The sequence below is a fragment of the Hyla sarda genome, chromosome 6, assembly GCF_029499605.1.
Source record: "Hyla sarda isolate aHylSar1 chromosome 6, aHylSar1.hap1, whole genome shotgun sequence".
In the NCBI taxonomy this organism is placed as follows: domain Eukaryota; kingdom Metazoa; phylum Chordata; class Amphibia; order Anura; family Hylidae; genus Hyla; species Hyla sarda.
The window spans coordinates 246,452,792-246,474,153 of record NC_079194.1 but is presented as its reverse complement, the minus strand read 5'-3'; the positions used below and the strand labels follow the sequence as shown (position 1 = coordinate 246,474,153).

General features: G+C 38.3%; 1 protein-coding gene across 1 annotated transcript in view; it reads right to left on the bottom strand.

The window, feature by feature from the left end:
- Positions 1-1,585: 1,585 nt before the first annotated feature.
- The window catches only part of LOC130277495 (mucin-5AC-like), a 36,185-nt gene continuing 16,408 nt past the window's right edge, over positions 1,586-21,362 (bottom strand). Inside the window, exons 17-33 of the mRNA XM_056528170.1 lie at positions 20,844-20,977; positions 19,635-19,799; positions 19,380-19,474; positions 18,505-18,631; positions 17,845-18,100; positions 17,645-17,697; positions 16,325-16,425; positions 12,185-12,336; positions 11,955-12,093; positions 10,852-10,962; positions 10,560-10,739; positions 10,001-10,240; positions 8,592-8,748; positions 8,286-8,414; positions 4,119-4,272; positions 2,988-3,181; positions 1,586-1,602 (exon numbers count right to left, since the gene is read on the bottom strand). Of these exons, the coding sequence (XP_056384145.1) occupies positions 1,586-1,602; positions 2,988-3,181; positions 4,119-4,272; positions 8,286-8,414; positions 8,592-8,748; positions 10,001-10,240; positions 10,560-10,739; positions 10,852-10,962; positions 11,955-12,093; positions 12,185-12,336; positions 16,325-16,425; positions 17,645-17,697; positions 17,845-18,100; positions 18,505-18,631; positions 19,380-19,474; positions 19,635-19,799; positions 20,844-20,977 (2,404 nt within the window). The remainder of the gene's footprint in view (positions 1,603-2,987; positions 3,182-4,118; positions 4,273-8,285; positions 8,415-8,591; positions 8,749-10,000; positions 10,241-10,559; positions 10,740-10,851; positions 10,963-11,954; positions 12,094-12,184; positions 12,337-16,324; positions 16,426-17,644; positions 17,698-17,844; positions 18,101-18,504; positions 18,632-19,379; positions 19,475-19,634; positions 19,800-20,843; positions 20,978-21,362) is intronic.

Below are 21,362 nucleotides of genomic sequence, written 5' to 3'. Positions count from 1 at the left end.
TTTGTACCATAGTATAGCACTGATAGATGTTACCTGCTCTGAATTGCTCCAGCCTGCCAAGGCTTCCTGAAGCATTGGAGCACCAATCAGATGATGAGGAGGAAGGTAAGGTACCTCCTGCCTCTCAGCTGACTGGGACGCTGCATTTTCGTCATAGTGGTCTCGATCAGCCCACTGGGCTAGCCGGGATGAGGTTTCTCCTGTTTTATCAACTTTAATTGTGGCTTCTAAAAGGTTAATGCAGAAAATTGTCCAAGTCGCGATGGTGGGACCCACCAGATATGAAGCATGCTCAGCTTCTGAGCTCGCTTTATACAGCGGGAGCTGGCAATTAACCTAAATATATGTCTATTGTCATTAAGGGGTTAAGTTCCGTACATTTCTAGACAAGATGATAACATTCCATAAATATTAAAGGAGAAGTCTTGTGGAAAAAATGTATCCCCTGTCTGCATGTTTTAGATTGTGGGAGTCCAAGCCCTGGCGCCCCCCCGCAATCTCCTGTATGGAGCCCTGGCTCTCCTCAATAGTGGCACGTCACAACCCTTGCCCAAAGCAGGGGCCGCCATGCCCCTTTAGTATAGCTCTATGGGAGAGCCGAAGATAGCTGAATGGCTCTCCAATAGAGCTATATGGAGGGTGCGTTGCGGCCCTTGATTCAGGCTTGGGTCATGGCGCGCCACTGTGGAGGAGAGCCGGGGCTCCATACAGGAGATCGCAGGGGGCCCTCACAGAATATTGCACTGAACCAAAGTGCAAAGAATCTCTAATGGTGATTATTCTACCTTTACAAATATTACTCTGACATTTCCTAAACACAAGTTAGTTTAGTTTTTAGAACTAAATAATTTCTTAATTTATTTTATAATTTTCCTGATAATTTTCACAATGCCATTGTAAGAAATATTAACACTAGGTAATAAGCCAAATATGAAAAGAAAACAGGTCCAGAGTCAGTCATACATATATATGCTGATGCATACATTATTAATTAATAGACAGCAATGTTACCATGAGTGCTGCTGCTGATGGTGGTTGTTGATGTACCTGTTATTGTTGCCACTGTTATTGGTGTTGTTGATGTTCCTGTTGTTGTTGTCACTGTTATTGGTGTTGTTGAATTTCCTGTTGTTGTTGTCACTGTTATTGGTGTTGTTGATGTTCCTGTTGTTGTTGGAGTTTCTGTTGATGTTGTTGTTATAGGAGTTGTAGTAGAAAAGCTGAAAACAGTTGTTGGAGAAGTTGTAGACGAAATGCATTTTCTGTTGGTTCCTACGATTGTTCCGTTGATGCAATATGCTACAATGCACCCCCCAGTGCCATCTGTTGTATTGTAAATGAGGTCTGATGTTCTGTATATCTTTCCTTCATACACACAACATGCTGCAAAAGAAAAGATAATATATTGCTAAGTTTAAACATCCACATTTATACAAATAGCACAGCAGAGGTTCGGAAATATAGTGTTCCTACTGTTTGCCTTTGGATCATTAGAAACAATCTGCATTGATTCTCAATTAAGTCATATATTATCTTATGTAGACTTCTTACATCTTCTTTTTGCATAAATATAACTTGAAAAGTACTAGACTACTTCATGTTCTAGATTACAGAAATATATGGTACAGTATGTTAAAATAATTCTAGAGAGAAAGCCAAAAATAACATTTTAACAAAAGCTTGCTACTGTCACTTTGTTTTTATTATATCAGATTGTTTGCCATTTGGATGATTATAGTAGATTTCAGTTTACTTAAGGCCATATTGACTTAAATTCAAATTGGCAGTTTCTTTAGCCATAATACACATAAAAATTGTTAACAAATTTGCTGATTTTCTTATAATAATATGTTCTATTGTTGTCACATGGGCAGGATAATCATACTTTGTTTCAACTAGCATATTGTTTATTTTTTTTTAAACTTTGGACAAAAAAAATGGTATAAATAAAAAAAAATTTGACCATAGCCTGAATATGCAACTGCGAGTCTGCAGGAAGAATGAAAACACTGCTTTAATATGCAAATAGCAATAGAATAGAATTTATGAAACATAACTTTCTGTTGGATGTACACATCCTTCTTCTTCTGAATTCAGCAAAAATAAATAAATAAATATGTATCCAGGTGAAATTGTGCTGGATGTCATCAAATATTATCTGTTTTTGCTATTGGATTAACAGATAAATATTTTTAAGAGATTTTTCACAGCAAAATCCACCTACTGTCCCTTCTTCTTCCCAACAATTAAGAAAAAAAAAATACTTTGCTGGATTGACAAAAATATGGTGTAAAGAGAGCGCTATGACTTTAATATAAAAAGCAGACACACAATTCCCTATTACCAGATGCAGAGACCAGCTCAAATGTAAAGGTACACATTCGACCAAAATATTCTGAATTAGATATTATGTACTCATTTATAAAATATCTCTACTAAATAAAGATAAATTGAAGACTCCTATTTGTTCATCACCTTATTTACTAAATATATTTTACATATCAAATTGAAACAATCTTATACAAAATATAAGTACATAAACATATTTACCTTCATAAGTACACACTCTGCCATTAAGAGTACACTTGCTGAAATAGAAAAGGGCAAACATCTATTTTAATTGTATGTTTAGGTTGTATTAGTCAAATGAAGCCTAAATTCCTATAAACTTGTTTTTATTTTATTTTTATTTAGTTTTGATGGGTTACTCCAGGTCATAATCTTGTTTTATACAGCTCTCTCCTGCTTGTTTGCGGCGGCCTGAGGTGGTTGGGAAAGCTACATAACTCCCAATGACTTTAATGGGAGTTATGCAAACAGCGTAGACCCACAGTCTACTCTGTTTACGTAATTTCCAGGAGTTATGTAAACAGCGTAGACCCACAGTCTACTCTGTTTACATAATTTCCAGGAGTTATGTAAACATCAAAGCTACTCCATTTGGCAACTCCCATTAAAGTCAATTGGAATTACGCAAATTGCGTTACTTTCCTGCTTTGGGTACTTTTGGGTTTTCCCACCACTTCTGGCTGCCTCAAACAGGAGATTCCTAGATAAAGCAAGATGACGAGTTGGGACAACTTCTTTAAAACTCCAAGAATTTTTGGTAATATCTGCCATGTGCATGTTCTGGTAAGCTCTTGGCAAAGGCCTGTGTTGGCCCACGATGAGACAAATCAGGCTAATATTAATATAAATCCAAAAGAAAAAATTATCCAGCACAAATCCCATGTGGATTAAACTTTTAAACAATTAAAACGGGTACCACCTAAACGCATTAAGCTGACCATGGCTAGTGAGTATTACCTGTAATGTACCTGTTTTAATGGATGCAATAAAATCAAGAAAATTTTATGCGCTTTGGAATTGCACTGGACCATTTTTTCTTTTGAATTTCTGCAACCACAGCAGTGTTGATCCCCTACCATTCTGGTGAGCCAATTATTTGGCTTAATATTAATATAAAGAGAATTAACGTAAAATGACAGTTAGCACACATTTTGCACACTTTTTGCAGATGGCAAATTACTATAGTGATGGTTATTAAAGGCACTACTGATGAAGATGAACACTGATAACTATGTCCAAGGCCAGGTTTACATAAGCATGACAACCCAGCAATATTGCATACAGCATTTTTCCATCTGTAACAACAACTGCAGAAGGCAACTGTGCTGCCTTGTTTTTAAGTCTGGCACCATAACCAATTTCAGCCTCTGGAATTGACACTGGGTACAGTGCTGCATCTGGCATTCCCATCCAAGATGGCTTCCGGATGTCAGAGATATGTAAACTGAGCCTAAACATTTGGAATGCGCCTCGGCACATGACTGAAAAGGCCAGTAATATGCTGCAGCACCCGTGCACAATGTATGGTGACATCCCTGGGGCACTTTCTCTAAGCAGTCCAGAGCAGTGTGGGACTGGAAGCGAGCAGAAGGGTGAGTATGTTTTTATTTTCTGCCATCAGTGCACCATATAATATTTTTTGAAAGAGTTGGAAGACCATTTTATTAAATATGTATCTATTACACACTAAACTCCATCTATGCTGAATGTACAATAGCAGAATTAGGTTGCATGTTTGTTTTAACCCAGTAATCTATATTTTTTCTTACCATGTTGTGCAGATATCTTCATTATTCTCTGGAGGCATCTTTTGACCAAAAGAATATTCTGTTCCATTAAGTGAATAGCAAGGACATGCTTCTCTACATTCCATGTTGTCTTCATCAAAATAGGGTCTTTCAGGTGGGCACTTGGGGTAGCATCCTGCAAATATATGCATCATTATTTGATCAAATTTCAATTTATGTTTTTATTTTCATTGCCACAGGTAACGTTGCAGCTTTTGCCACAGTCTCTGAAATTGTTTAGCATGTGAACACAGCTTTGTGCAAGCTCCTTCTCTAGGTATCTCTTTTTTTGTATAATAACTGTTTTAAGTGCATTACTTAATGTCACTGTTTACACAAAATTTTATGTAGCATTATGCTGTCAATTGCTGTCCTTTGCATGTAACTTTCTATGGATATTAAGAGGTCTTTAATGAACTGGTAGTTACCTGTTAGCTATAGATAACTGTTCTGCACTTGTGGCCAAGTTAATAGTTCATCTGGGTTCCAGAGCGAAGAGGGAATCTGTCAGCTGTATTTGGTGCTGACAGCTGCAGAAATCATTGGGTAGTTGTGAGGGTAGAAAAGATAAATGTATCTTTCCTGAAGCTGATGACACACTGGGGACCGCTGCAGGCTAACAAAGGCACAGGGGGAGCAGTGGAAGGTAAGTGAATGTTTACTTTTTAATACCTGACAGAATGGTAAATTTGGGTTAAAAACCTCCCTACCCTGCAGTACTCCATCAAGTTTCATAGTCTGCTACACTTCCATATTTGGCCTCACATCCCAACCCCCCTTTGACTGATGTACAGGGTTTTGTATGACAGTCAAGGAGGGTCTAGAAATGTAAGTGCAAGTGAGTAGATGTGCCAGACTGTGGCATTAAAGGTGTTTTCCCGTGGAAATCAACTGCTTCCAGAAAGTTAAACAGATTTGTAAATTACTTCTATTTGAAAATTTTAGCCTTTCCAGTACTTATCAGCTGCTGTATACTACGGAGGAAGTTGTATAGTTATTTTCTGTCTGATCACAGTGCTCTCTGCTGACACCTCTGTCCATGTAAGGAACTGTCCAGAGTAGGAACAAATCCCCATAGCAAAACTATCCTGCTCTGGACAGTTCCTGACATGGACCGAGGTGTCAGCAGAGAGCACTGTGGTCAGACAGAAAGGAAATTCAAAAAGAAAATAACTTCTTCTCGAACATACAGCAACTGATTAGTACTGGGAAGATTACAATTTTTAAATAGAAATAATTTACAAATCTGTTAACTTTCTGGCACCAGTTGATTTAAAAAAATAAAATAAAATAAAAAAGCAATTCTGCTTTGAGCCCTTCACCCTTGCCTGAGAAATAACAAGGTAATTTTATAAGATTGGCAACCACCTTTAGCTCCAGGAACAGGTACAGTTTGTTTTTATACCTCAACAGCTATACAGTAGTGCCTGCAGATCTTAGCAGGAAATAGAGCTGACAGATTCCCTTTAACCCCTTAAGGACCACAGGTTTTTCAGTTTTTGCACTTTCATTTTTTCCTTCTCACCTTTTAACAATCATAATCTTTACAATTTTGCACCTAAAAAACCATATAATGGCTTATTTTTTGCGCCACTAATTATGATTTGCAGTGACAAAAGTCATTTTACCGAAAAAATTATGGCGAAATGGAAAAAAAAATAATTGTGTGACAAAATTGAAGAAAAAAAAACGCCATTTTGTAACTTTTGGGGGCTTCTGTTTCTACACAGTACATTTTTCGGCAAAAATGACACCTTTATGAAAAAAATCATAACTACAAACAGGAAAATGTATACGTTTAAAATTATCATCTTCTGACCCCTATAACTTTAAAATTTTTCCGCATATGGGGTGGTATTAGGGCTCATTTCTTGAAGCTTTTATCGGTGACATTTCTGTATTGATCGGACTTTTTGATCACTTTTTATAAATTTTTTCATGATATAAAAAGTGATCAGAAATAAGCTATTTAGGACTGTGGAATATTTTTACATGTACGCCATTGACTGCACAATTTAATTGATGATATTTTTTTTAAGTTCACAACTGCGATACCACATATGTTTATATTTATTTTTATGTATATGTTTTTTTTTTTTTTAATGGGAAAAGGGGGGTGATTTGGACTTTTATTAGGGAAAGGGTTAAATCCCATTTATTAGCTTTAAAAAAATAGGGGGCTATAACATTGCATACACTGATTGCAGGCACTGATCACTGCAAAGCCATAGCTTTGCATTGATCAGTGTTATCGGTGGTCGATTGCTCAAGCCTGGATCTTAGGCTTGGAGTAATCAATCGCCGATCGGACACGCCAGAGAAAGGTGAGTGACTCTCCGCTCATGTCCTAGCTGACCGGGACACCACATTTTCACTGCGGTGATCCTGATTAGCCCCACTGAGCAGCCGGGAAGCTTTTACTTTTGTTTTAGACACGGCATTCAAGTTTGAACGCCACGTCTAAAGGGTTAACAGCGCGCGGCACCACGATCGCTGCAGTTACATGCCGGGACCCACCCACGTGACCTCGCGGGAGCCGGCTATGGACGTAAATATACGTCCCTGGTAGTTACGGGGTTAAAGTAGGAGGTCTGACCATATAATCCATAATCAGTTAATTACATTTAGGATACATTTTAACATTAAGGTTAGTGCACATAGACATAACCAGGCCTGCTTTTGATTTTGCCAGTTAATAAACAAGCAATACCTGGAGGTTAGAATATCCCCTTTAGCTGTTGGTTGTTGCATGATGAAAACATCTAAACCTTCTGTAAAGTTTCAGTACTGTACTATAGCTATGTATGAAGTATAGTGGCTGAAAAATTGCCTACATTTAACCCCTTAAGGACTCAGCCCATTTTCACCTTAAGGACGCAACCAATTGAATTTTTGCGGTTTTGTTTTTTCCTCCTCGCCTCCTAAAATTCATAACTCTTTTATATTTCCATTCCCATATGAGGGCTTGTTTTTTGCGTGACCAGTTGTACTTTGTAATTACATCACTCATTTTACCCTAATATGTATAGTAAATCCCCCCAAAACATTTTGTGTAAGGAAATTTTAACAAAAATCATAATTTTGCAAATATGGGGGGTTTTGCGCTGTACACGTTACAGTAAACAAAAAATACATGTTTTCTTTATTCTCTGGGTCAATACAATTAAAATGATACCCATGGTTACATACATTTCTATAAGTGTACTGCTTTTAAAAAATCTAATTTTTTTTAAAGAAAATCAGTATGTTTAAAATTGCCCTATTTTGACCACCTCTAACTTTCTTATTATTCCGTATTCAGGAATGTTTGCGGGCTAATTTTTTGCGCCATAATCTGTAGTTTGTTTTGGTATCAGATTTGCGTAAATGTGACTTTTTGATCGCTTTTTATTAAATTTTTCTGCAGTTTGATCCCCATTCGCCGTAGGGGATCATTAACATTATATTTTTATAGTTCGGACATTTACGCACGCAATGATACCAAATATGTTTATTATTTATCTTTTTTACACTTTTATGTATAAATATGGGGGGGAAAGGGTGATTTCAAACTTTATTGGGGGAAGGGATTTTTCTAAATTTTTAACCTTTTTTAAAAACTTTTTTTTACATTTATTTTACTTTTTTAGTCCCCATAGGGACTATTTATAGCAATCATTACATTGCTAATACTGTTCAGTGCTATGCATAGGGCACAGCACTGATCAGTATTATAGGTGATCTTCTGCTCTGGTCTGCTGGAAGGCAGATCAGTGCAGAAGACCCCGGGAGACGGATGGAGGCAAATGAAGGGACCTTCGTCCGCCATCTTGGCTGATCTGATCCCCGTGTCGTGGAAGATCAGATTAGCCTTTATAAGTACCGCACTGCCGCAGATGCCGTGATCTGTATTGATCACGGCACCTGAGAGGTTAATGGCAGACGTTATCGCTGATGTCCGCCATTACCGGGAGGTCCGCAGCTGCTGACAGCCGCCGGGACCTGCAGGGAATAAAGCGAGCGCAGCTCCTGCTCTTGTATCACAGCTGCGCCGTAAATGTACAGCGTTGTGCGCTGAGAGGTGCTATGCAGCGCCATACATTTATGGCACATGTCCTTAAGGGGTCAATAGCTTTACCAAGGCAAGACAATAATTTATTTAATATTTACCTTCCAAGCCTAGCAAGTTATGGTAACAGATTCCACGTGGGTTCCTGCAGGTTTTCATGCATTGAGCTCCACATGCTTTATAATGCCACTCACAGTGTCCTTGAAGATTGTAGTAATCACAGAAAATAGCTATTGTAGATAGGAAAAGTAGAAAATATATAAGAATGACATGATTTTTCATGAACTACATTTAAAGTTGTATACTAGTCACTACAATAATTTGTAAAATGGGAACAAGTAATTCAATTTATAAATATGTATATGGGCTCTATTTTTGGCATGGGGCAGAATGTACAGTATACTCACGGCACATTGTTGGGGTTCTCCATCTTACACATGATCCTGCTTCACTACAAGCTTGGGCATAAGCGGCAACTGCAGTACAGAAACACTCACAATCTCCCCCGGTATCACAGGCACAAGCATCATTGACACAAGCATGGTAATATTTGAGTGGGTTTACCTACAAGAGAAAGAACATTCATTCAGGTCCTAATAAATTAAATTCTGATTAATTCACGTGCATTTTTTAGTAAAATCAATAACCTAATCAAAACTTCTGACATATAACTAGGACATGTGAGAAGTTTCCAAAAGAGCTTCCTTAATTCCACTGGTAGGTAACATAAGTAACCTAAGTTATCTCATTACACTGGCAGTTCTGAAAGCATGTGATATACTAAGCAGTAAGTAAACAGTCAGTTCTTGATGCTTATTTATTGGAAGCAGGAAGAACAGGCAAGTGTAAAGATGTAAGGGACTTTGGCAAAGGCCAGATATTTATTGGGTAGACAACTTGGTAGCAGCATCTCCTTGGCATTTTATTTTGAGTGTGCAATGGTTTTTCCCTACCCTAAGTGGTCCAAGAAAGGACAATCGGTGAACAAGCAACAGGATATATGTGCTTTAGGCTCTTTGATGCGTGCAGGGGGAAAGGCAAGCCTTTTAGTCTTATCCAAGAAAAGAACTACTGTAGCACTGACAAAGTTATGGCGAGCTATGATAGAAAGTTGTTAGAACACACAATGCAACCCTGTGGGGTTGGCCTAGCCGCACAACAGTCAGAGTGCCATGCTGAGCCCTGTCTACCAGCAAAAGTACCTAAAATGGACACATGAACATCAGAACTGGACCATGGAGTAATGGAGGAAGGTGACCTTGTCAGAAGAGTAGGCACTTTAAAAAGAAGGCAATCTTGCATAAGCAAGATTGCCTTATCAATGTTCTGCAGAGGCAGTTTTTGCAACTTACTGGGCTTGTAGGGGTACTCCACCCCAGCCAGCTGTTGAGGAGAAGTACACAGCCATCACGCACCCTTCTATAGACATGAATAGAGGATGCGTGAAGACTGTTGTCGCCCATCATTCAGCACTGAGCGTAGTTCGTAGTTCCCAGCAGCCCCCCCCCCCCCCACCAATCAGACATCTTATTCCCTATCCTTTGAGAAAAGGTATTGGGATTCTTTAGGGCCGGAGTACCCCCTTAAAGAATCTTTTGCTTACGTGTTTGTGCCAGATACCTCAAGACACCTTTAGTTTGTCTTGTGGAAACCATGCCTTGATTGTTTAAAAGGTTTCTACACTATGAGGCCTGTGGATTTAGTATTATGGCCAATTAATGTATACTAGCAGTAGAAGGCAAACTGTAGGTGGGGTGGACTAAAACCATTTTCAAATTCCAACAATTCATGCTGTATCCCAAAAACTGGTACTTACTTGTGAGTGACAACTTGAGAATGTGTTGCTGGTGATGATGCTACATTGTTTCTGAGACCATGCCTTCCTGTAGGGATTTGATGAACAGGAGTCTGCCACATCTACAGCATCCAAGCAACTGGGAGACAGTTTCCAGCTGTTACCAAATTCCAAAACATCTCCAACCACAGCTTGGCTTCTGGTTTTATAGTCATTGACAAAATTTCCGTCGTAATTACCACAAAGACCACAAACCTTGCCCTGTAAGAGAAGTCAGGAAAATAAGTAAATGGAGCAGCAGCATAGGGCTTCTAAACATAGACAATGAATAAAGAAAAAAAAAAGAATTGGCCAAGTAAGCACTCTATTGCTCCATTTACAACAGTCAGACTCCCACTGATAAGCTATTTAACCCATATACTGGAAATAGGGATCATTTGTAATCTGGTAATAGCCCCTTTTATTCATTATACATTATGACAGACTGACTGTTGGTTGAAATATTTTATTTTCTATTGTTCATAGCAACACCACTGATCTAATCTAATACCAGTGCATTATTAAATAATATTTAACTCACATGGAAGCTTGGTTCAAGCTTTATATATATACTAGTTCTCTTGTCCCAGACCAGCACCAGTCCATTGAGGGCTTCAATCACCATATAGATACCCATCTGGTGCACTTTGTATGGTATATATATTCCTTGATTCTGTTTGACAACCTCCAATTTATCTTCACTCAGTATTAGTTCATAGTTCTGCACAAAGAGAATGAAAAGGACATTTCAAAATTTTTATTTATGTTGCTGTCCTGATTTGTATAGTTGTTGAGACTGTTTTGTAAAAGATTTTGCACTTTTTAAAACTCACCCCAAGAAAAACATTGATGGCTTTAGAACAAGTAGTTCCTGTGGTACCACATGGGATGCTCTCAATTATAACACGGAAAGTTCCATTATTAGGGTCACTAGTGCAGTAGTCCTATGTATAAAAGATCACAGAATTGTCAATGGTTTTGAATTTTAAATCAAATGAGATTACATGAAAAATGTTGTTGTTTGATTCTCTTGTCATCTACTTTCCCACTATGGGATGTATGGGTACATCCTTGAAGCAGGTATATTCCCGTTACAGGATGTACCCATACATTCTGCCTATTCCAACGTCTGCAGGACGTGCAGAATGAGATCGGTGGCGGTAAATGTGAGTCACAGCTGGGATCCCATCACAACTGCCAAGGCAAAGATTGGGCTGATCTCAGCAATTTTACTGACCACTGCATCTATAGGAATGAAATGAGAAGGGGACCCCCCCCATCAGTAACCCCCAGATGCTATTACGGTAAAAAGTATAAAAATTAAATGTTATTACAATAAATAAATAAAGTGTAAAAAAAATGATTAATGATTTCCCCTTTCCCAATAAAGCCCTATATTACCATTGCAAATTTTCAAAAATAAAAAACCTATACATAATTGGTATTGCCACGTGCATAACAACTTGTAGTATAAAATGATAATGTTATTTATTCTTCATGGTAAATGGCTAAATGCCATTAAAAAAAAGTGCGGATTTTGGTCACCTTGCCTTCAAAAAAATGGCAACACAAAAACGTGATTTTGAAATTTCCTTGAAAATTTAAAAAATGTTTATAATATTATAAGCCTTGTAATGCCCTAAAAAGTAAATGAATGTTTAACAAATGATGCCAACGTAGAGTAGACATTGTCATTGTAGAATTAATAACTAATTTAGGTGGCATGACTATTTCTCTTACATGTCGAGAATTTAAAATCTAGAAAAATTATAAAGTTTCAAATTTTTCATGATATTGTGGCATTAAAAATACTACACCAAACAACAGAAAATCTATAAAATCTTTATAAAAAAAAAAAGCAAGTGTACAGATGAATAGAAACTTAAAGTCACCTAAATATCTGAATCCAGGGCTAAAATGTGGATGTGCTACTTACCTGAGCTAAAGTATATTTACAGTCTCCATTAAAGACATATGATTTGCTGTCAAAAGTGAAGTAGTGACCGTCTCCATACACAGCACAAGTGCCCATACAGAGGTCATCAGAGCATTCCCAGTTTCTGTTTTTGCAAGTGCTAAAAAAAATAGAATGACCGATTGTTACAGTAAGCACTGCAAATAATACATGCAATTCCAAAGTATGTGTTACAATTGGTTTTCACTTACCAAGTGTTACATGAGACCTTGATCGATTCTCCTGGCATATAGGGCTTGTTATTGTGTATACATGGACACTGATTCTCTCTCACACAACCTCCATTTCCATCAGCTATCAGTCCATTTGGACAAACGCAGCCAGACACACACTGTGCACTGTACTGTAATTTAGAAACCATTGGATATTTAGGAGAAGGTAGTTATAGAATTGGTTAATAATTCATTATTAAAGCGTACCTGTCATATTGCCAAGAAATTAGAAAAAGTGATGTTACTCAATACCGAATCCTGATTATTTATATGTAATTTTTATGTGTCTAGGACCTATATATATCCCTAACAAATAGTATTTATATCTTGCTCACTTGCTTTGTTATCTTGCCTTGTGGAGGGGGAGTGTCCGTCTGTCTCCCTCACTGTGGATGACTCATCTGCTCTGAGTCAGGGACCAGCCTGGCAGTCTGCAAATGACTGCACAGTAGTTTTTATGCTTAAATTTTCTATCTGTTCCTTGTAAAACTGGATGCTAATCAACATAGATGTCACTATGTGTGTAATTCAGCTTTCACAGAATGTCTGATTAGCTTATTTGACATTTAAGAGTCAGAGAAAGCTTTGGCTGTTAAAGCATGCTGAAAGTTGTAGTTTTGCAACAGCTGGAGCTGCAGTGTTTATGAAACACTGTGTTAGCGCAGTGTTGCCTTTAGCTGTTGCAAAATTATAACTCCCAGCATGCCCACACATACTTTGTCTGTAGTTTTGCAAGAGCTGGAGGAACACAGCTGGGGAATTCACAGTTCTAAAATAGAGTTTTACAAAGATTGTACCTCCAGCTGTTGCAAAACTACAACTCCCATCATAGGAGTTGTAGTTTAGGAACAGCTGAAGGCTGCAGTGGTGCAATGGTGATCTCCTAAACTGGATACCAACATACTTTACAGCCGGTATTCAGTATGCTGCAATCAGCAGTACTACAAAATATCAGTAGTACTACAAAATCTAAAAAGTTTTTCATAATGTCAATGCCTCTTTAAGGGTAGGGTCACCCTTAGCGTATTTCTGTGCTAGCAAAGTCTATGGGAGTAATAAAAAAAAATGCCCATTGACTTTGCTAGCACTGAAATACGCTGCACATTTCAAATATGAAATACATAACATAAAATATGCTGCATATACGCTAGATGTGATTCTACCTTGAAGGAAGGTATTTTTTGAGAATGAAATATATGTAGGATAGGCCATCAATATGTTAATTGGGTCTCACCCTCTGGACCCCCACATGCATTAGATTAAGGAGTTGTTAAAACACAGCAACTCATCTGCACATACTGTAAATGGTGCCTGGCACTTCAGCTCTGTTCTATACAAGTGAATGCTTAATATTTTTAACATTCTGCACTCATTTTTTTATGTTATCATGTTGAGTGTTAGTGGTGAAATGTTTGTAGTATACAATCTTTTATATATACAATACATACATAAAGTTGCCCTGAGAAACTTCATCAACAATCCTACAACAAATGGGCCCACTAATGCTAATTATTATGCTTCACATCCAAAGCCAAGATTTATTAAAGGGGTACTCTGGTGGAAACAAAATATTTTCACATCAACTGTTGCCAGAAAGTTAAACAGATTTGTAAATTACTTTCATATAAAAATCTTAATCCTTACATTACTTATCAGCTGCTGTTTGCTCCAGAGGAAGTTGTATATTCTTATCAGTATGACCACAGTGCTCTCTGCTGGCACCTCGTCAGTAGTGTTGCTCGCGAATATTCGCAATGCGAATTTTATTCGCGAATATAGCACTATATATTCGTAATTACAAATAATAGTTTTTTTTTTTTTCACAGTACACATCACAGTGATCATCCCTCTCTGCTTCCAGCTTGTGTGGTGTAATGAAGGCTCTAATACTACTGTGTGAGACTGGCGTGCGAATTTCCGCATATGCGAACATTTGCATATGCTAATTTTGGCATATGCAAATTTCCGGTTATGCTAATTTTTGTATATGCTAATTTTCGCATACGCGAATTTTCGCATATACGAAAATAAAACGCGAATATTACGAATATGCGAATTTTGCGAATATATGACGAATATTTGTACATATATTCACGAAATATCGCGAATTCGAATATGACCTATGCCGCTCAACACTACTCGTAAGTGTCAGGAACTGTCCAGAGCAGAAGTGATATCTGCTATGGGGCTTTGCTCCTACTCTGGACAGTTCCAGATATGGACAGAGGTGTCAGCAGAGAGCAGTGTGGTCAGACTGCAAAGAACTACACAACGTTCTCCATAGTATACAGCAGCCATAAGTACTGGAAGGCTAAAGATTTTTAAATAGAAGTAATGTACAAATCTGCATAACTTTCTGGCACCAGTCGTTTGAAAACATTTGTTTTCCACTGGAGAACTCTTTTAAATCATCATAAAAATATGTTAAAACATACATTTCATATGTACAAAGAATAAGCTATAAAAGCATTGACAATAGTGATAAAAAGCTCTCATATGGCATATGGAAAGCAATGCAATAGCCACAGTCACATGTCAACAATATATATATATATATATATATATATATATATATATATATATATATATATATATATATATATATATATATTTCATAGTGTATAGGACTTTTAAAGCTAAAAAAGGAGACATGATTCAAAATAACAGTATATCTGTATGGGGCTATATACCAATTATTTGCAGATAGGGGATAAGTTTTTGGAATATGACATATCTCCTTTAACCCCTTAAGGACTCAGGGTTTTTCCGTTTTTGCACTTTCGTTTTTTCCTCCTTACCTTTAAAAAATCATAACCCTTTCAATTTTCCACCTAAAAATCCATATTATGGCTTATTTTTTGCGTCGCCAATTCTACTTTGCAGTGACATTAGTCATTTTACTCAAAAATGCACTGCGAAACGGAAAAAAAAATCATTGTGCGACAAAATCGAAAAAAAAACGCCATTTTGTAACTTTTGGGGGCTTCCGTTTCTACGCAGTGCATATTTCGGTAAAAATTACACCTTATCATTATTCTGTAGGTCCATACGGTTAAAATGATACCCTACTTATATAGGTTTGATTTTGTCGCACTTCTGGAAAAAATCATAACTACATGCAGGAAAATTTATACGTTTAAAAATGTCATCTTCTGACCCCTATAACTTTTTTATTTTTCCACGTACAGGGCGGTATGAGGACTCATTTTTTGCGCCGTGATCTGAAGTTTTTATTGGTATGATTTTTGTTTTGATCTGACTTTTTGATCACTTTTTATTCATTTTTTAATGTTATAAAAAGTTACCAAAATACGCTTTTTTGGACTTTGGAATTTTTTTGCGCGTACGCCATTGACCGTACGGCTTAATTAATGATATATTTTTATAGTTTGGACATTTACGCACGCGGCGATACCACATATGTTTATTTTTATTTTTTTTTACACTGTTTTATTTTTCTTATGGGAAAAGGGGGGTGATTCAAACTTTTATTAGGGAAGGGGTTAAATGACCTTTATTAACACTTTTTTTTTACTTTTTTTTTGCAGTGTTATAGGTCCCATAGGGACCTATAACACTGCACACACTGATCTTTGATCCTGATCACAGGCGTGTATTAACACGCCTGTGATCAGCATTATCGACGCTTGACTGCTCCTGCCTGGATCTCAGGCACGGAGCAGTCATTCGTCGATCGGACACCAGGGAGGCAGGTAAGAGCCCTCCCGGTGTCCGATCAGCTGTTCGGGACGCCGCGATTTCACCGCGGCGGTCCCGAACAGCCCGACTGAGCAGCCGGGATACTTTCAGTTTCACTTTAGAAGCGGCGGTCAGCTTTGACCGCCGCTTCTAAAGGGTTAATACCGCACATCGCCGCGATCGGCGATGTGTGGTATTAGCCGCGGGTCCCGGCCGTTGATTAGCGCCGGGACCCACGCGATATGATGCGGGATCGCGGCGCGATCCCGCTTCATATCGCGGGAGCCGGCGCAGGACGTAAATATACGTCCTGCGTCGTTAAGGGGTTAAGGAATTCATAAAATTCACTCATACATTGCTACTTTAACAAGTGTTGTTTATATAACCTGTCATGATGTTAGAATGTACAAGTCTACTTACGCAGTTCATGTCAAGTGTTTGGCAACTCTTTTGGCACTCAGATCCTTTTGTGCCTGCAGATGTGTTAGTGCAGTCAAAGTAGACCATGGGGGCAGCACAACCTATGGGGAGAGAGGTTTATTAAAATGTGATTATTGTTTATAGTTGTGGTATAAGCATGATTCCTAAACGGTAGCCCTAGAAAGTCCTGTTTTGAGGATTTCCCTCAAATGGGGGAAATTACTAACTCATTTACACCACTTTTCTGGTGTATTAGGGTACTTTCCCACATAATGAATCTTCTGCGGGTTGCAGCTGAAATTTAAGTCAATAGGTGGCAACATAATGTGGTTATGGATTCTCTACTGCTGAATTCCGCTTGCAGAGTTCTGCAGCGACAAATCCACAAGCTGAATTTAAGCTGCTGGCTACCCACAGCGGATTAGTGGGTAGCCAGGTACAATTTTGGGGGCAGGTCACATTTGCACAAAAATTTTGGCCTTTTGCCTTTTTATTTGTAATTTTTTAAAATAATGAGAAACATGACCAGAATTTAGTGAGAAAGGGGACATAGTCTCCTGTATACTGAAAGATTTGTTCTAACATATCAGAAATTGGTATAAATGATCCTATAAAACTACAACTGCTCACAGTAAGAATAGATAGATGTGCCACATATATTAGGCGGAAAGCACCTCTTAAAGGGACCCTGTTATCTCTGTTTGCTGATAAGAGCTACAGATACTGTTGGATAGCTGTTAGGGTATAAAAGCAAACGGTATCTTTATTGGAGCTGATGGTGGTTGTCAAACTTATAAAATTGCCTTCTTGCTTTTCAGCCACTTTTTTAAAGCGGTACCTAGCAGAGCTGCTCATGTGTACACCCTGGCACTTGTTCTTTCTCACCTCCCAGCAACTCCTCAACTGACAAACAGGGCTCTGTGTGCCATACAAGGAAGGGCTGGGATGTTTGGGCATGCAAGAAGGGTGCCAGGCTGTGGCACTTGAGCAGCTAGGCTCCCCTTCTTAACACTAGGCTGATAATAAAAGGACATTTTATAAGTTTGCCAACTACCTTCTACACCAAGAAAAGTACAATTTGCTTTTCTACCTGAACAGCTATACAACAGTGTCTGCAGCATTAACAAGTGACTAGCAGGATGGATGCATTTACTCACATCTCTATTTGTCAAATATGCATAAAAAAGACAGAAATTTAACATGTTAAAATTTTCTTTCACATTTTTGTGGGGAAAGGGGGGGAATGGTTACATAATAAGAGTAGTCATTATAATGTTATATGTAGTAAAAAAAAAAATCTTAAGTTTGCAGATTTCTTACTTTGCGTTGGTGTTTTCTGTCCAATACAGTCTAGTTTTCCGTTTGAGCATGTGCTAGTAAGAAAAAAAAATTATAGAATTATTACATTACTAGTTGATAAGAAAAATTTTTTAATAAAACAAGCAAAGGATTCATATGTCAAAAAGCTGCCATTGTTGAGGAGTAAAAAAAAATACTGTAACTAGGAAGTTCTTTCTTACCACATAGCTCCATTGTCATGGACTACTTCGCCTGGGGGCACTGCAGTACCCTTGTAATAGCAAGGACAAGAAGACTGTAGCACACATCTACCGCTGTCATCCAGGTAGGTTCCATTCTGACAAATACATCCATCAACCGGGACAAAGGAGATACCACAAGTAATGTCAGCCTTACTAAGTGAGCGGCAGGTGGTTTGGCATGAACTGACAAAGTAGCTGTAGGTCATGGTCTTGGGACATGATGTTGTGTACAGTTCTATAAGTAATTAAAAATAAAATACATTATAAGTATATACAGTATTGTACCTACAAAGGGAATTTGTCAGCTGCTATTCCCGCTCCAAACTGCTGACACTGTTAGATATGGTAAGAAGACACATGGTATGGATGGGGATCAGTGAAGAGCGAGTAGGTGTTTCAGGCCTCAGCACTTTGGGGGCTTGGGAATGCCTCTTTGACACTTGCCACAAGAGAATAAAATCATTTTTATTCCTTATAAAAGCACCAACAGATAAATAAAAGATACCATGTGTCTCCTCACCCTAACAGCTACCTAACAGTTTCAGCAGTCTGGAACGTCAATTGCAGCTGATAGATTCCCTTTCATGTGTAGAAAGTAGAATTACAAAAGGTTAATTCTATCATAAAAAAAAAACTTACGGCAGACATTTTTTCTCCATCCTTTGAGATAAATTCCATCTTTGGCACATGCAGTTACATAGGAGGACAGGGCAGCACACATGCACGCCTCACTCTTGGCGCAGTTACATGAGTCATACATACAGTTCTGTAAAAGCAAAGGTAATAATATAGAATTAGAGTTTAAAATATTATGGTACCTTGGCATGATGATTATAATATACAGACCTTCCTAATATATTAGGCCACTGATAAATTGGAATATTTTATGAAAGGGATTAATGGGGGTCATCAAAGGGGTACTCCACTGCCCCAGCATTTGGAACATTTTGTCCCGAACGCTGGGTGCAGGATGTGGGGGTCGTGACGTCACAGCCTCGTGTGACGTCACTCCAAGCCCCCTCAATGCAAGTCTATGGGAGCGGGCGTTGCAACCTTGCATTGAGGGGGCATGGCCATGACATCACTACCCCCGCAGCCCGCACCCAGCATTCGGAACAAAATGTTCTGAAAGCTGCGGTAGCGTAGTACCCTTTAAAGGTATTATCTACATGGAACAATTTATTTTTGTTCTGTTCACAAAATACCCTTCAGATGGAGTCTCTTGTGATCAGCTTTAATATGCTGGGGTAACCAGCAACAAGTATTCCATTTGTCTGCAGTGCTACCACAGTAGAAATGAAACGTCACACAGTACCATTCATATTCAGTGGGCTATACATGTAATACTTGGAAATATTAGGTCCTCCACATATTAGGACACTCTTTGCAGTCACTAGTAAAATAGATAAGGTTACTGAATTGGGCCACTCCACAGAATTTGATAAAAAGGTATTTAGACATGTTTTTTCTAAACTAAACAACCTCTCCAAATTACAGTGAAGGAAATGGCATACCGATTGGTAGGTGGCTGGATTAACACTGACATGGCAGTCTGCAAAAGGTCCATTAGGGTCACTTATCATTGAGCACCAGTGTGTAGCGTAGTTCTCTTAAAAAAACAAACAAATGTAGATGTCAATGGAGATGTAGATCAGATGTACATGAAACACACCCAATAAATTAGTAAACTGATTAAAAAGTAAAAAAAAAAATGTCTCATTTAATTGATTTCTTGTTTGCGTACGTAGTTGATATAAAGAGCGACCTACCATTTTCAATGCTAAGAGAGCATGGATTTTCATAACTTGAGACAACATTAGGACAACTGGCTTGGGTCTTCCATGTATTCGCAAATGATGATCCAGTTCCTTCAATGACTCCACTCAGTACTTGGAAATCATCAGCTTGAACACTGTTATAGTTACCGCAGAGACCTGCATTCATTTAAGTAATGCAACAATAGAAATGCACAACGTGTTATTGCAAATGTTATTCCAAACGTCTATATGTTAAAACTTTTTCTATGAAAACCTTTCATTGCTGTTGCTTAAATTTTACAGAAAGACCCTTTCAAACATGGAAAAGTTATCCATTGTCTAAAAAATGCAACAATTTTAAGAATAAGGGAAGAGATTTATCAAAACCTGTCCAGAGGAAAAGTTGCTGAGTCGCCCATAGCAACCAATCAGATTGCTTCTTTCATTTTCATAGGCCTTTTCAAAAATGAAAGAAGAGATCTGACAGGTTGCTATGGGCAACTCAGCAACTTTTCCTCTGGACAGGTTTTGATAAATCTCCCCCAATGTTTTATTCCATAGATATTGAATATAAAAATGTGTAAAAAAAAAAGAACTTCCCTTGCCCGCAGGTTGTACAGCACACTATAATGTACAACACACTAGTGAGGATACAGCTGGTCGGCACTGCCTGTTTCGTGATTCCTCTGACTCGCCTTCGTGTAGCACCACAAGCACGAGCATGTGGGGCTCAATTCACTATAGATACAGTCCTTTGATAATCCATACTATAAGCCTTTATTAAATGCTCATTACGGCTTAGACGCCAGTGTGCTCGGCTTGACAGGTAACAATTATTTCTCGCCACAACACAAGGCGCTTTAACAGATCCTAGGGTCTGTTCAAGTGCCTTGTGGTGTGAAACAATTGTTACCTGTCAAGCCGAGCACAATGGCCTCTAAGCAGTAACAAATACGATGCTGTTTATTTACCTGCACTAACTGAATAAAGACGAGAGTAAGAGACTGTGTTGAGTGCCATTTATGCTTTTTTCTACTTCTCCACAACCATTTCAGGTGAGCACCCTTTGCTGGGAATCTATTGTTCTATACTATACCCGATGAAGCGCTCTGTGCTTTTTTTGTGTTTCCTGTTCAATTTTTCTACTTAAAGTATGGTACTTGTATTGTAAAGTAAATGTATTGTGTAGTGGTATGCATTTCGAACCATCCCTTGACTTACCACACACTTGACTTTTGTAGGATGGGTCCAGTTTGACGTACAGCTGCATAGTGGGTACAAGCTGGATCTGAAGTTGAACTCCAATCTTAGTTTGTACAATGATGTAAAATGTAGATGGTTTAAAAATGGTGACACTGGCTGTGGAGCAAACACAAACATATATCTAGATCTTATTTACATGAAGTGTACACATATGCTGTAACAGAAAAGATTCAATTTGTTCTTTTCTTTCACTGTATGGTTATCTATTTACAGGAGCATAACAATTGCAGTCACAGGGGGTGGTACTGCAACTGGGCCTAGAGTGGAAGAAGGGCCTTTACTACCACAGAATGTTTTGCTCAACAGCAACACGCATGCCTTGCTCACATACACAATGCTACAAGAGTCTCCAGCACAGCGGTATGTATACAATTAATTCAGTTTTAGCAAATCAAGAGGAATGTTAGGTTGGTGGTGATGGTGGGTGGCTGTCTGACTGTATGCTACAGATGCCTCCAAGGTTATCCTGAATCATCC